The 12976-nt window shown below is 42.0% G+C and overlaps 1 protein-coding gene across 3 annotated transcripts in view; it reads left to right on the top strand.

Moving 5' to 3' along the window:
- Positions 1-210: 210 nt before the first annotated feature.
- Positions 211-12976, top strand: part of LOC121855251 — a 52641-nt gene continuing 39875 nt past the window's right edge. For 2 of the 3 annotated variants that reach the window (XR_006086752.1, XM_042350136.1), the window contains exons 1-4: positions 211-563; positions 1891-2219; positions 6192-6399; positions 11130-12160. Coding sequence is in view for 2 of the 3 variants with exons in the window: in XM_042350136.1 (XP_042206070.1) it covers positions 1893-2219; positions 6192-6399; positions 11130-12160 (1566 nt within the window). In the remaining variant the exon portion in view is untranslated. The remainder of the gene's footprint in view (positions 564-1890; positions 2220-6191; positions 6400-11129; positions 12161-12976) is intronic. The other variant, XM_042350137.1, reaches the window with a different exon arrangement.

Genomic DNA, 12976 nt, shown 5'->3' with positions numbered 1-12976 from the left:
GTTGTCAAGTATCTCATTTATCATTATATTTTTAGCTATAAATCCGTTTCTGTTGAATAAATACGATATAAATTTATAAATATACATTGATATTATTATGTCTAAAAGGTTCATATTGTTAAATTGGTCTATTACGAAGCTCATTTAAATAGCAGAAAACAAACGTTAGCAACTGTATTTACATCACCAACGGTCTCCAAAACATTGACTATAGTTGTTCATTTGGAGAGAAATCCTGGTAAATTTATACATATTCCAAACCAATAACTCCAAAAAATAGGAAAATAACGAGAATCACAACAATATTCAGAAACATCCATAGGGGAATTAATAACCCGAGCTGAGTGTTAATGATAGGTGGCACCACTGCACCCGGCTACAGTGTTGTTGGCGTGGGAGACGAAACCTAGTGACCTTTTCCGCCTCCATTCATTAACTGGTGTACTTTCTGAGGAGCTACTGGGATACCGGGACGGGCAAACACCACACTTACCTCCCACTCAAGACCTTGTCCGCCTCAGTGTCGAGCATTTGGCCCTGTGTCAACAACCATTCTGACGCTGGTAATTCTTCTGTCCGACACCGCCAGCATTGATCCCGTCTCCTCCTCCTCCTCCTCCTCGCGGCTGCCACGACGTGTTCTGTACGACACTCTCCACCATCTCTCTATATATTTCTCTCTTTCTATCTCCCTCTATCTCCCCCTACCCCTCTCTCTTTATATCTCCCTCTCTCTATCTCAGCATCTTATATATATATATATATATATATATATATATATATATATATATATATATATATATATATATATATATAATTTTTTAGTATCTCTTGACCTTGTATTTTTCCCAAGCAATATAAATATTTTTCTATTGCTTTTTACCCCCTCCGCCCCCCCCTCCTTCCGCCCACCCTTCCTCCCCCCTCCCCCCCCACACCGCTAGGCTTTTGTTTGTGTTTTATAAGTAGAGTTGAATGCCATATATGTTTGTGTTTATAATAGGATCATTAACATTTCGTGTTTCTTTTGTTTTTAGGTTTAAGTGTTTGTTTATATTATCATCTGAAATAGGATAGTTGTTATTATTGTAATTGTTATTATTATTATTTATTATTTTTCTTATATTAATATTATTATTATTTTGATTAATGTTATTTTATTATTATTATCGTTATTGTTATTATTATTTTATTATTATTACAGGTATTGTTGTTATTGTTAATTTACAAGTGAAAGTGATTGACAACACTGCCGGACCGTGTTTTTTTTAGTGAGTGATTTATAAGGGCTCCTGGCTTGTGATTTACGAGTGACATTTGGTGACGCTCCCTTATCTGTGATTTACAACGGCTAGGGATTGACAACTTATCCTGAAGTGATTTAAAAAAGTACCAGTAAATGATAACATTCCCTGGTTGGTATTTTCCAAAGAACCAGTGATTGACAACACTTCCTGATGTGTTTTTGTTAGTGAATGTGATTGACAAGATTACCATTAGAAGCGACAGTGATTGATGACACTTTCTAAGGTCGTGATTTGCAAAAGAAAGTTATTGCCAACATTATTCGATCAGTGATTTTTACACATGTGAGTGACGAGAATATTTTTGACCGTGATTTATAAATGCCAATAGTTTACAGCACTTGCTAACCGTGATTTACAAGAGTGATTGACAACACTTACTCGTGTTTTACAAGGATAAATGTTTTACAACACCTCGACCGTGATTTATTAGTTTGTGATTGACAACATTTCCTAACCTGTGATTCATGTATACTGGTGATTGTTGACTTAGCCACCCACGAATTGTGATTTCTGCCACCCATCTCACGCCTAACGAGTGACGAGTGAGTGACCTTGAGTAACACACCGTTCCTCTTCCTCCCAGAAATGCTGATGGCCGCAGCTCCAGTACCAGTGATCAGTGCAACTAATCACCGCCCACACTCCCGCCCCGTGACCATCACTCGCCCCATGACACCCCTAAGTGACGCCCTTCCCCGACCCGTGCCACCCTTGCCGTCACATGCCACACCACCACCCGCTCTGCCCGTGTCCTTGTACGTGGGTGTGTCCGTGTCGTCCCAGCTGGTGGACGTGAGGAGGTTCCCAAGCGGTGGTCAGGGGGAGGAGCTGCCCGTGTTGAGGGTGACCCCGCATGACCTGACCTATCGAGGGGAGGGCGCCGACCACATCGTCCTCAGGGTCATTGGCAAGGTGAGTTTACCTGATTGATACCAGACTCCCGTACCTGTATTAATGGAGCTAATTATTTACCTTGGTGACTTGTGATATAACTTTTTACAACCTCGCTATAGTAAAATGTTATCCCGATATCGCCTATCAGATGATTATACACCAATGGCATGATTTTTGGTCGTTACGGTGCTGGGCGGGTGAACAGGTGGCTTATCCATGGCTTCTTGGTACAGTGAAACCTCTATTTAATGGACAATATGCGAGAGGTTAATCCGTTAAATTCCCTTATATTGAGGTGTCACTATTCAGGAGCTAGTGAGTTACTCCACCACTTTGACTGAGTGTACTGTAGAGCAGTGAGTGCCAATGTGTTTTATACTGGGAGTGCCATTATGGTTTATACTGGGAGTGCCATTGTGTTTTATACTGGGAGTGCCATTATGGTTTATACTGGGAGTGCCAATGTGTTTTATACTGGGAGTGCCATTATGGTTTATACTGGGAGTGCCATTGTGTTTTATACTGGGAGTGCCATTATGGTTTATACTGGGAGTGCCATTATGGTTTATATAGGAGTGCCATTATGTGTTATATTAGTAGTGGCATTATAACAACGCCAATTGACCAATCAGAGTGAGGGGTGATATAGAGGGTGAAGATATAAAGCCTAGTACAGACAGCACTGTAGTTCACACGTCTCTACAGTATACTCGTGCTGTAGCTTAAGTGTGTCTCGTGTCTTTGGTTACGAGATAATTTCAAAATTCGAGTCTTTGAGAATCTTAAGCAATTGGTTAAGTTATTGTAACACTTTAAGATTATCCTTCCAGCTTATTTCATCACCCTAACTTAACCTAACTTAACATTAACATTTCCTAACCTGAGCTAAACTAACCAGACCTAACTTAACATTAACATTTCCAAACCTAAACTAACCTAACCTAACATAACATTATCTTAACATTTCCTAACTTAACCCAACCTAATCCATCTTAATCCATGTTAGTCCAATGCAGCCTGACTTATTGTGTTCATTACTCGGTACAGCTGCCCAGGATAGACACGTGGCACTATCATGGTAAATTACTTATCACGGGTGGACGCAATATCCTGCACAGGTGTGACACTTAACACACACACACGTGCACGCACCCAAACTCATACACGCACATATACGTATCCTGTGCACTCCAACTTATGCATATACCCACTTATGCCTGCACTCAGATACAATGCTTGCACGCACTCAAACTCATGCATGCAGATCATTCTGATTCATTCAAACTAAAGGAACAGAAACGTGTTCTAGACATGAAACGTCCGTGGCTTGCGCTGTGTGTATATGTACGTGATCTGAGCTGTGTGTGTTTACGTCCGTTATCTGAGCTGTTAAGATTAAAGAAAAACATTCTTGTCTTTGTGAATTTTTAGCAGTTTGTGTTCTAGTGTTATGTAGTACAGATCAGTCAGGTCAGTCAGTGTGTTGGTGCCTCAGTCACCTGTACTCAGCAGCTGGTTGGGTGATGTGCTGAGGTGGTAAGTCATCGTGTGTTGACGTGTCTTCCAGGAGGTTATAAGAACTGTTTCCCCTTGGGACATTCATTTCCCCACAACCACTACACTACACCCACCACAACCACTACACTACACCCACCACAACCACTACACTACACCCACCACAACCACTACACTACACCCTCCACAACCACTACCCTACCCCCCCCACAACCACTACACTACACCCACCACAACCACTACACTACACCCTCCACAACCACTACACTACACCCACCACAACCACTACACTACACCCACCACAACCACTACACTACACCCACCACAACCACTACACTACACCCCACTACACACAACCACTACACACCCACCACAACCACTACACTACACCCACCACAACCACTACACTACACCCACCACAACCACTACACTACACCCACCACAACCACTACACTACACCCACCACAACCACTACACTAGGTAAGGCTGTGTTAGGTTACGTTAGGCTAGGTTAAGTTAGGTTAGGCTAGGTTAAGTTAGGTTAGACTAGGTTAAGTTAGGTTAGACTAGGTTAAGTTAGGTTAAGTTAGGTGAGGTTAGGTTAGGTTATGCTCAGATGTGTTCAAAACAAAGCAGTAAACAATGGTGAAAATTTCCTGTGTTGAAGAATGTTGATAACTGCATCAGCAACTTGCAATCGCAGCAATAACTGGAGACACTACTTTCTTGCTGACTCTGAATAATGTTGCAAGAGTGAGTTTAAACAGCCAAGGATGTAGTGTAGTGTTGGTGTCAGCTGATGTATGATGAGGGAGAGAGAGAGAGAGAGAGAGAGAGAGAGAGAGAGAGAGAGAGAGACAGAAAGAGACCAAATCAGTGACAGGGACAGACAGAAGGTTAAGGGTTCACACATTTCTCACATACTGAACCACAATGGCTGTCAGTGTCCACCACCACAGGTCGTTTCCCTGGGCGGTAGTGTGGACGAGTCATGGCGCCTCGGTTTCACAATGTGCGGTATGTCAGTCTAGTTGATGGCCGGGAAGTGATTTGGTTAAAGCCACGCGTATCTGGGCTTACCGTGTGTTGATTGGTTCTTTACCCGAAATCACGTGGGTTATTATCCCCTTCAGGATATTAATATTACTTTATTTCATTTAACCTCAAGGTGGTATGTATTTAAAGTTACATAACAGATCAAAATTGTCTTGTCTACCCATGTCGGTCAGTGATATCGTGGGGGTGCCAAGTGAACGATAACAGTCACATGCCAACGAGAGTTCTTGAGCGAGTGGTAATTACTGGTATATACTTGTTAGGTTTCGTGTTGCGTGTCTTTGGGGATGTTGTAAGTGACGTATTTTTTTATGTGTGTGTGTGTAAGAAAGAACGAAAGAAAGATAAAAAGAAAGAAGCAGACTTGGAGGCGCTGTACCACTCTACCACTACCATAAACAGAGTTGAATATATGACTCCAAGATCTAGATGTATAATATTATGTACCAAGTTGTCGGAGAAGGATTATAATATACCAGTGTTATTAAACCGTATCTAATCGTGGCTTCTACCCAACATAAGAGGTGGAAAAACAAAAGATTGCGAGAGATATGAGAGTTGAAATCACCCTGAGACACACTGAGACACCCTGAGACACACTGAGACACCCTGAGACACACTGAATCACCCTGAGACACCCTGAGACACACTGAATCACCCTGAGACACCCTGAGGCACACTGAATCACCCTGAGACACACTGAGACACACTGAATCACCCTGAGACACACTGAGACACACTGAATCACCCTGAGACACACTGAGACACACTGAGACACACTGAATCACCCTGAGACACACTGAGACACACTGAGACTTTTCCGTAATTTGAAACCCTCTCCTGCGGCTCATAGACTTAAATCAAGGAAAAACTTTTCTGGGGCGAGTGTTTGCGCATCCGGGTCCAGACTGTGAGTGTTTATACGTGTATATTTATGTATGCCTTATGTACTGTAGGTGCGTGTTATAAGTATTGTGATTGTATGTTGTTTGTATGCGTGTTAGTACAGCAGTAACTATCATACAAATTGTTATAACTTCATAATATCAACTTATAGCGAAGCACCATAGTAAGACAGGTACACCATACTGTAGTAAGTACTTTTGTTATATAATCAAACTGGCACCATAATGAAACTAGCACCATATTCAGTCAGGCACCATACAGAGATACACAACACAACACTACACAGACACACACACCACCATAAAACGCGCATCATGACCTCCTGCCCTCAACACTGCGCCTTTCACCAGTGCCGCCGCCGCATACCCCCTCCCTCCCTCCCTCCCCCCTGGATGCAATTGGTTGGTCAGGGTCGCCGCCTGGCTTGTAGAGCAAAACCTTTTCCCACTTTTCTCGTGTCGATGGTTGTTTGCGTCTGTTGTTTATATTCACGTGTTCCTACCCCCCTAACAGGGGCAGGTGGTTCGACTGCGCAAGACGGCCGTAGGGGGAGTGACCAGCCGGGAAGATCTAATCCTCCGGGCCACCAGGGATGAAGACTTCCTGCACAACGTGGCCCGTCCCATCCTCGGCCCCTTACTGACCGATGAGTCACGCCTTGCCATCTTAGACCCGGAGACTCTGACAGCCCTCAAGCACACCGTCGAACCCAGGAGACAAGGTAAGGGGCTAGGAGACACCTTTAGGGGCAAGGAGATAATATGAAGGGCTAGGACGGAAGGGAGGAAGTAGGAGATATAGTACCTTTATATGGTATGTCGATGGAGGTCAATTTAGAAGGCGTACAGGCAAGAGGACTGGCATGGGAGCATTATGATTCGAGACGATAAGGTAGTCAGACCCCCCTCCCCACCCCTCCCCACCCCTCCCCACCCTCCCCCTCCTATAAAACTGACTTAGTGTTATAAATTATAAATAGACTGAAAGGTGAGGATTTACCAACCTTGAGGTGATAAGATAATGCATTGGTGCTCTGAGGTTACGGTACAGACTCAGGTTTAGTGTATCACAGAGATAAGATGGGTGTTGGGATCTGGTGTCTGAGGAAGAGGGGATCAAAGGAGAGAGAGAGACAGAGAGAGTCAGGAAATTTCGCAAGATTGTGTTGCTAATCTGATATTGATGACTCTCTCTCTCTCGTTCCTTCGTTGCCTCCCCTCTATGGCTGCCTGACGGAGGGGAAGCACTTAAAAATGTACGCGTCAAGAGGGTAGGGAAGGGGGCAGCAGGAACGTCAGGGGATCAGCGTAGCGCATATAACCTCACGGGCATGACATCTTATTTGTGTTTCTTATTTTACTCTCTCCTGTAAATTTGTATATATTTACCTTTTCAATTTTAAATACCTTAAAGATTTACCAAGTCGTCGTCTGAGAGATATATTTATAATCAATGTTATTTTGGTCGGTTAGTTTACAGAATTAGCCCTCGCGTTTTCTCTTATACGAAAAAATGGTTTGTTCCAGTTTTTATTATCCGCCGCAGTAACATAAATAAGTGTTGTATTATATTGTTGTATTAACGTAGAAATACATTGTCATATTCTCTGATAGTTCCATTCAACTCTGTTAAGAAAGTTTGATAAAAGTAAATTTTTGGTCAGTATGAAGTGTGAGAACTGAGTGACTGAGTTTCGATACAATAATAGCAAAGGAAAGTTTGTTTTTTATTCATAGAAAATAAAAATTACTTGAAGGGAAGCTACTGCAACATTTAAATGGAAATTATCTCATAAAATCTGACGGTAGAGAGATAAAGTTCAGAAATTGTCGCGAGTTTAATCACTCCCAGATATTATTCAGTATTATTATTCGTACTTGTGTTCCTCTTCCTGTGTTGGGTTAGGTAATACAGTGTGAATGTCATATATTTTACTCTTATTGAATATAAACCCGTTGGTGATCTCTTTATCTTTGTATACGTAACAAGCAAAGCTAATATGGAAAATAATGCAGACACACCAAAGATATTATACGTTTTCTATTGTAGATGGTAGCGAGGTAAAGAAAATGGTGCGTTTTTAAGACTAACTTAGAATTCTGATAGTGTTAGGTATCTTTTTTGTGTTCAGTTTAATTAATTACGTTATTTTGATGTATTTTGAACGAAAGCTTCCTGCCTCTATATCCAAACCTCCATGCAATTGTTGGTATTTTTTGTATTATGTAAAATTATAGCTGCTGATTGGAAACTCTTCAGAGGAGGTACCCAGCTGGCAGTAGAATGATAAATACTGAAACTAGAATATTGTTAAATAATTAGTAATGTTGTCATATAAGCTCACAATGATGATAAATAACGGAGAAAAGGTTCTGAATAACTTTTAAAATCTCTTATGGTTCTTATCAAAACGTTCAACATCATTTTGCAACATCACCATAACCTATATATTCCTCTATCGATAAAACGTGAAGCAGATGAGAAAGTTTAACATACATTTCTCACGTTCCCTTTGACCGATGCACGAAGGAGGAAAACTTAAGCCAAGGGCAACAATAGAGAAGTGAAAGTAGTGCTTTAAAAATCTGCCGTGTCGTAACCGCAGGCGTGACTTGCTTCTCACGTTCACAGTTTCCAAAGTTGTGTTGACGGGCAGCCTAGTGTTGTATAATATGTACCCTAGTTAGCGTGTTTATATTACCGTGTGTGTAATCTGTGTGTGTGTGTGTGTGATTAGCGAATGTGTGTGTGTGTGTGTGATTTTACTCTGGTGTAACAGGTTATTCACTAGATGTGGGAGAGACTAATTACATATGAAAACACTCTTGGATCTGTGGTCTGTAATCTGTGTGTGTGATACGCGACACCTGGCCTTCCTGACTCTCCCTTTGTTGGAATAACGTGACGTCAACCCCACGCGACTGATAACGCAGGTTGATTCGTTAATTCTGTTACAGTATGTAGAGCGTTCGAGTGAGCACTGTCCTGTCTCTCGATCACGTAGAATAATATAAAAAGTAGAACCACCGGATGTATCAAGTTAATTTAATTTATATTTGCCCCCCTTTAGTTGTGTCCGTTGACCCTCGGCATACAGATTAGCACAAGTTTTCCGCGTAGCTGCAGCTGTTAATGAGTAAGGCAATATGTATTTTTGGGGAGGCGGATCAACATTAGAATTGACACCCTAACTTATTTCATCTGAGGATTATTAACCCCCCCTCTAACGCTACCTGGGAAGGTTAGGTTAGGTTAGTAGTAGTTAGTTATGTTGTCAGGTTAGGTTAGTAGTAGTTAGTTATGTTGTCAGGTTAGGTTAGTAGTAGTTAGTTATGTTGTCAGGTTAGGTTAGTAGTTAGTTAGTTATTAGTTGTCAGGTTAGGTTTAGTAGTAGTTAGTTATGTTGTCAGGTTAGGTCAGTCAGGTTAGTTAGTTGTTAGGGTTGTTGTTAGTTGTCAGGTTAGGTTAGTAGTAGTTAGTTATGTTGTCAGGTTAGGTTAGTAGTAGTAGTTAGTTGTTAGTTGTTGTCAGGTTAGGTTAGTAGTAGTTAGTTATGTTGTCAGGTTAGGTTAGTAGTAGTTAGTTATGTTGTCAGGTTAGGTTAGTAGTAGTTAGTTATGTTGTCAGGTTAGGTTAGTAGTAGTTAGTTATGTTGTCAGGTTAGGTTAGTAGTAGTTAGTTATGTTGTCAGGTTAGGTTAGTAGTAGTTAGTTATGTTGTCAGGTTAGGTTAGGAGTAGTTAGTTATGTTGTCAGGTTAGGTTAGTAGTAGTTAGTTATGTTGTCAGGTTAGGTTAGTAGTAGTTAGTTATGTTGTCAGGTTAGGTTAGGAGTAGTTAAATTAAGTTCTCAGGTTAGATTAGGATAGATGTGCATTAGGGTGTTTAATCTTCAGGTAATCTATGGTTTCACAGAATCAAATCTAGATTGACCAAAACATACACACAAAAACTTCTTATGTGAGGACGAATCTAGACTCATATTAAGTGATAATGTGGGGAATTTGGGGTTAGAAGGAAGAAAAAGAATTATAATACCCAAAAAAAACATAACACCATTCACAGGTTGATAAAATATAAACCAAAGATCACAGTGTTGGGTATAGTCTCGCTGGGCCTAACGTCATATGGCTTTTTGCGTCTCATAGTGGAAGCCTCGGTATAACTTTCACATTATTCCGCCTAGTTAACACAATATGTAGAGTTAACAGTTTCCAAAGTGATTAAGAAGGAAGATGTTTATAGTGTTTCGCCGGTTTGTGTCATTATGGAGGAACTGTGTTGTAAATAAAGGTACAGAATATATAGGGAGACAAAGGGTGTGGAGGGAGACAAAGGGTGTGGAGGGAGACAAAGGGTGTGGAGGGAGACAAAGGGTGTGGAGGGAGACAAAGGGTGTGGAGGGAGACAAAGGGTGGAGAGAGAGACAAAGGGTGTGGAGGGAGACAAAGGGTGTGGAGAGAGACAAAGGGGTGTGAGAGAGAGAGACAAAGGGTGTGGAGGGAGACAAAGGGTGTGGAGGGAGACAAAGGGTGTGGAGGGAGACAAAGGGTGTGGGGAGAGACAAAGGGTGTGGAGGGAGAGTATGGAATCACCACAGTTGACGCGGGATTGAAGCCTTGGTCATTGTGGACTTGTAACGTGCATGGTCAGTTGTTGATATAATGCTTCAACCCCTCAATCTTTTAACACTTAACATGGTGTGAAGAGTTATAGAGGTGTGGAGTGGTGAAAGGTGTGGAGTGGTGAAAGGTGTGGAGTGGTGAAGGTGTGGAGTGGTGTGGGTGGTGGTGTGGAGTGGTGAAAGGTGGGTGGTGAAGGTGTGGAGTGGTGAAAGGTGTGGAGTGGTGAAAGGTGTGGAGTGGTGAAGGTGTGGAGTGGTGAAGATGCGGTGCTATGAAAAAATAGTGGCGTGGTAAAGATATGAGATTGACTCGATTTTTACGACATGTTTCAACATTGTCTTCCAGGGGCTACAGACAAGATGTACCACACACAGCTTCATTCACCCTGCAAATTATACAACTGGAGTGAATTATGTACAGTAGCTAAAACAACTATCTGTGCAGGAAGGGGGTCGATATGCTCCGATGTTTTACGTGTGACTAGTGACAGCCTTCATATACCAAAATTTATCGTCCATGGTCTCGTATTGTTTCCCCACAAAGTATACACAGATAGTTTTAGCTACTGTACATTATCTGTTGTGGAAAAAGTAATATTATTTATGTATCAATATATGCTAATGATTTACAGTAGTTATCAAGGAAAATATAAGAATTAAGGCGTTGAAGATTTTTTTTATGTGATTTTTTGGTAAATATTTGTATAGGGATAAAGTTTAGCTACTAAGATATATATATATACATGATGAGATAAAAGTTACTCCACATTAAACTGTTCAGTGGATTGACTTCAATCTAAGATGGTGTTTTGTTTCTCTCTCTCAACAGGTTATCGTCAACACAAAGAGATCAACAATCATGGCGTCGCCTGCATCTGTCCCGACGCAGCCAGTATCTTCATATCCAGACGTGACACTTCTTCATCGTCTTATTTATCATCGTCTTATTTATCATCGTCTTCCGCTCTCCTGATCCCGTCGTCACTGCCACGCCCTCCTTCCTCTGTACCATCATCGCCTTCGTCATCGCCTTCGTCATCTAACACCGCTTCCCTCGACGCTAATTCATCACGTCTTTCTCCTGCACCTTCGTCAACGCCACCTTCTTTATTCTTGCCGTCGCCTCTTACCACCGCCTTCACCACTCTCTCCTCGTCGTCACCACAACGTCGTCCCTTTATGCCATCGTTATCATCGTCGTTGCCCATTGCCACTAGCCTCTTCACTCCTCCATCGTCGTTTGAGTTAGCACGTCCTCGCCAACAAGTGAGCATCGCCTCTTTAGTGCCACCCACAGAATCTCAAGGAATAAACAACAATGTGAATCTCAGGGAATTTCTACTCCCCAAGAAGAGTACAAATGTTAGCGGCGACACTGCCTCTAGAACATCACCTGGAGCAGGTCTACTAGAGGAGAATGGTAATATAGGAATGTCAGCAACTAGAAGTAATAGTCTAGGAGAAGACGGTCTTCTAGATGCGAAACCATCATTTAGAGAAAGTCTCCCGGATAGAGAAAGTAATACCAGAGGCTCAACTAGTAGGAAAAAGACTGTAGGGGTGGAGAGGAACCTGGAAGCGACGTCATCATCCATAAATGGTTTTCTAGACAGTAATAGTGAAATGTCGGCGAGTACGTCTACAAATCTAGGACTGGATGGGATTATTCTAGAGAAGACACCAACATCTTGGAGAAGGACGCAAGGAACGGATATGTCTCTAGAAGCGACTCTCCCGGGACCCATTGAAGCTGTGGAGCCTAAGAATGTGTGCATAGAGATCAAACCCAAGCAAGGCTTCCTGGACTACTCCACGCCGGAGCTACCACTGTGTCGCTACTGTGTGAAGCAGTTCCTCAAGGTGAGTGCTTGTTCTCTCTCTCTCTCTCTCTAAATGGTGTTAGTGAATGTATTTTATAAAGGTAGGCTCTCGGTAATTCGATGCCACACTGTGTTATTTTTGCTTTAAGTGATGTGGGTAAATATTTTTTTTACATCTCTGATTACGAGTAAATTTCAGCAGACTAACCTTGAAGATCTCCGGGTCAAGAGCCGAGCCCTTGACTGAAGGGCTCGGCTCAGCTCCTCAGATGTTACTACGATAAATATCTTTGTAAATGGAGGTTTAAGATTACATGCAACTGGTTGACTTAACAGCTTGAGCATAAAGGAGCGTCCCAAGCCAAGGGCGGTTACCCCATTAAAGCAGAGGACCAGACCAGCCCATGGGTGTGTGGAGGACGTGTTGTGAATAAAGCGATTACTGTATGTACAAGTTCCTTCAACACAGTCATCGCTTGTGTTGGTTTAGTTCACCATATTTACACACCACTGGGATGATCTGCACTAAGAGTCATATCTTTAAGTTGATTTTATGTTAAAAAATAACCAATGAGTTGTTAGAAATGATCTCACTTACAATAAAAGTCAATACAGAGATATAAAGAGAGTAAGATAGCTGTTAGTAGTGAGTGTGTTGACTTGTCGTTTACCGCACCAGCATAATCGATCAGCCAGCCTAGTTCAGTAGTGGCTTATGATAATGTGGTGGTGATAATGGCTACTTTGCTCCACTCTCTCCTGGTATACTGGTTTTGTTCCCTGGCCTGACGAGTGAGGAGGGTGGTGGGTGGTGGGAGACGTACTTATCATCTAATATTCCATACAGTTGTGACGG

The sequence above is a fragment of the Homarus americanus genome, unplaced genomic scaffold (genome assembly GCF_018991925.1).
Source record: "Homarus americanus isolate GMGI-L3 unplaced genomic scaffold, GMGI_Hamer_2.0 scaffold24430, whole genome shotgun sequence".
Taxonomy (NCBI): Eukaryota; Metazoa; Arthropoda; class Malacostraca; order Decapoda; family Nephropidae; genus Homarus; species Homarus americanus.
The sequence above is the reverse complement of the archived record's forward strand: the minus strand, read 5'-3'. Positions and strand labels throughout refer to the sequence as shown.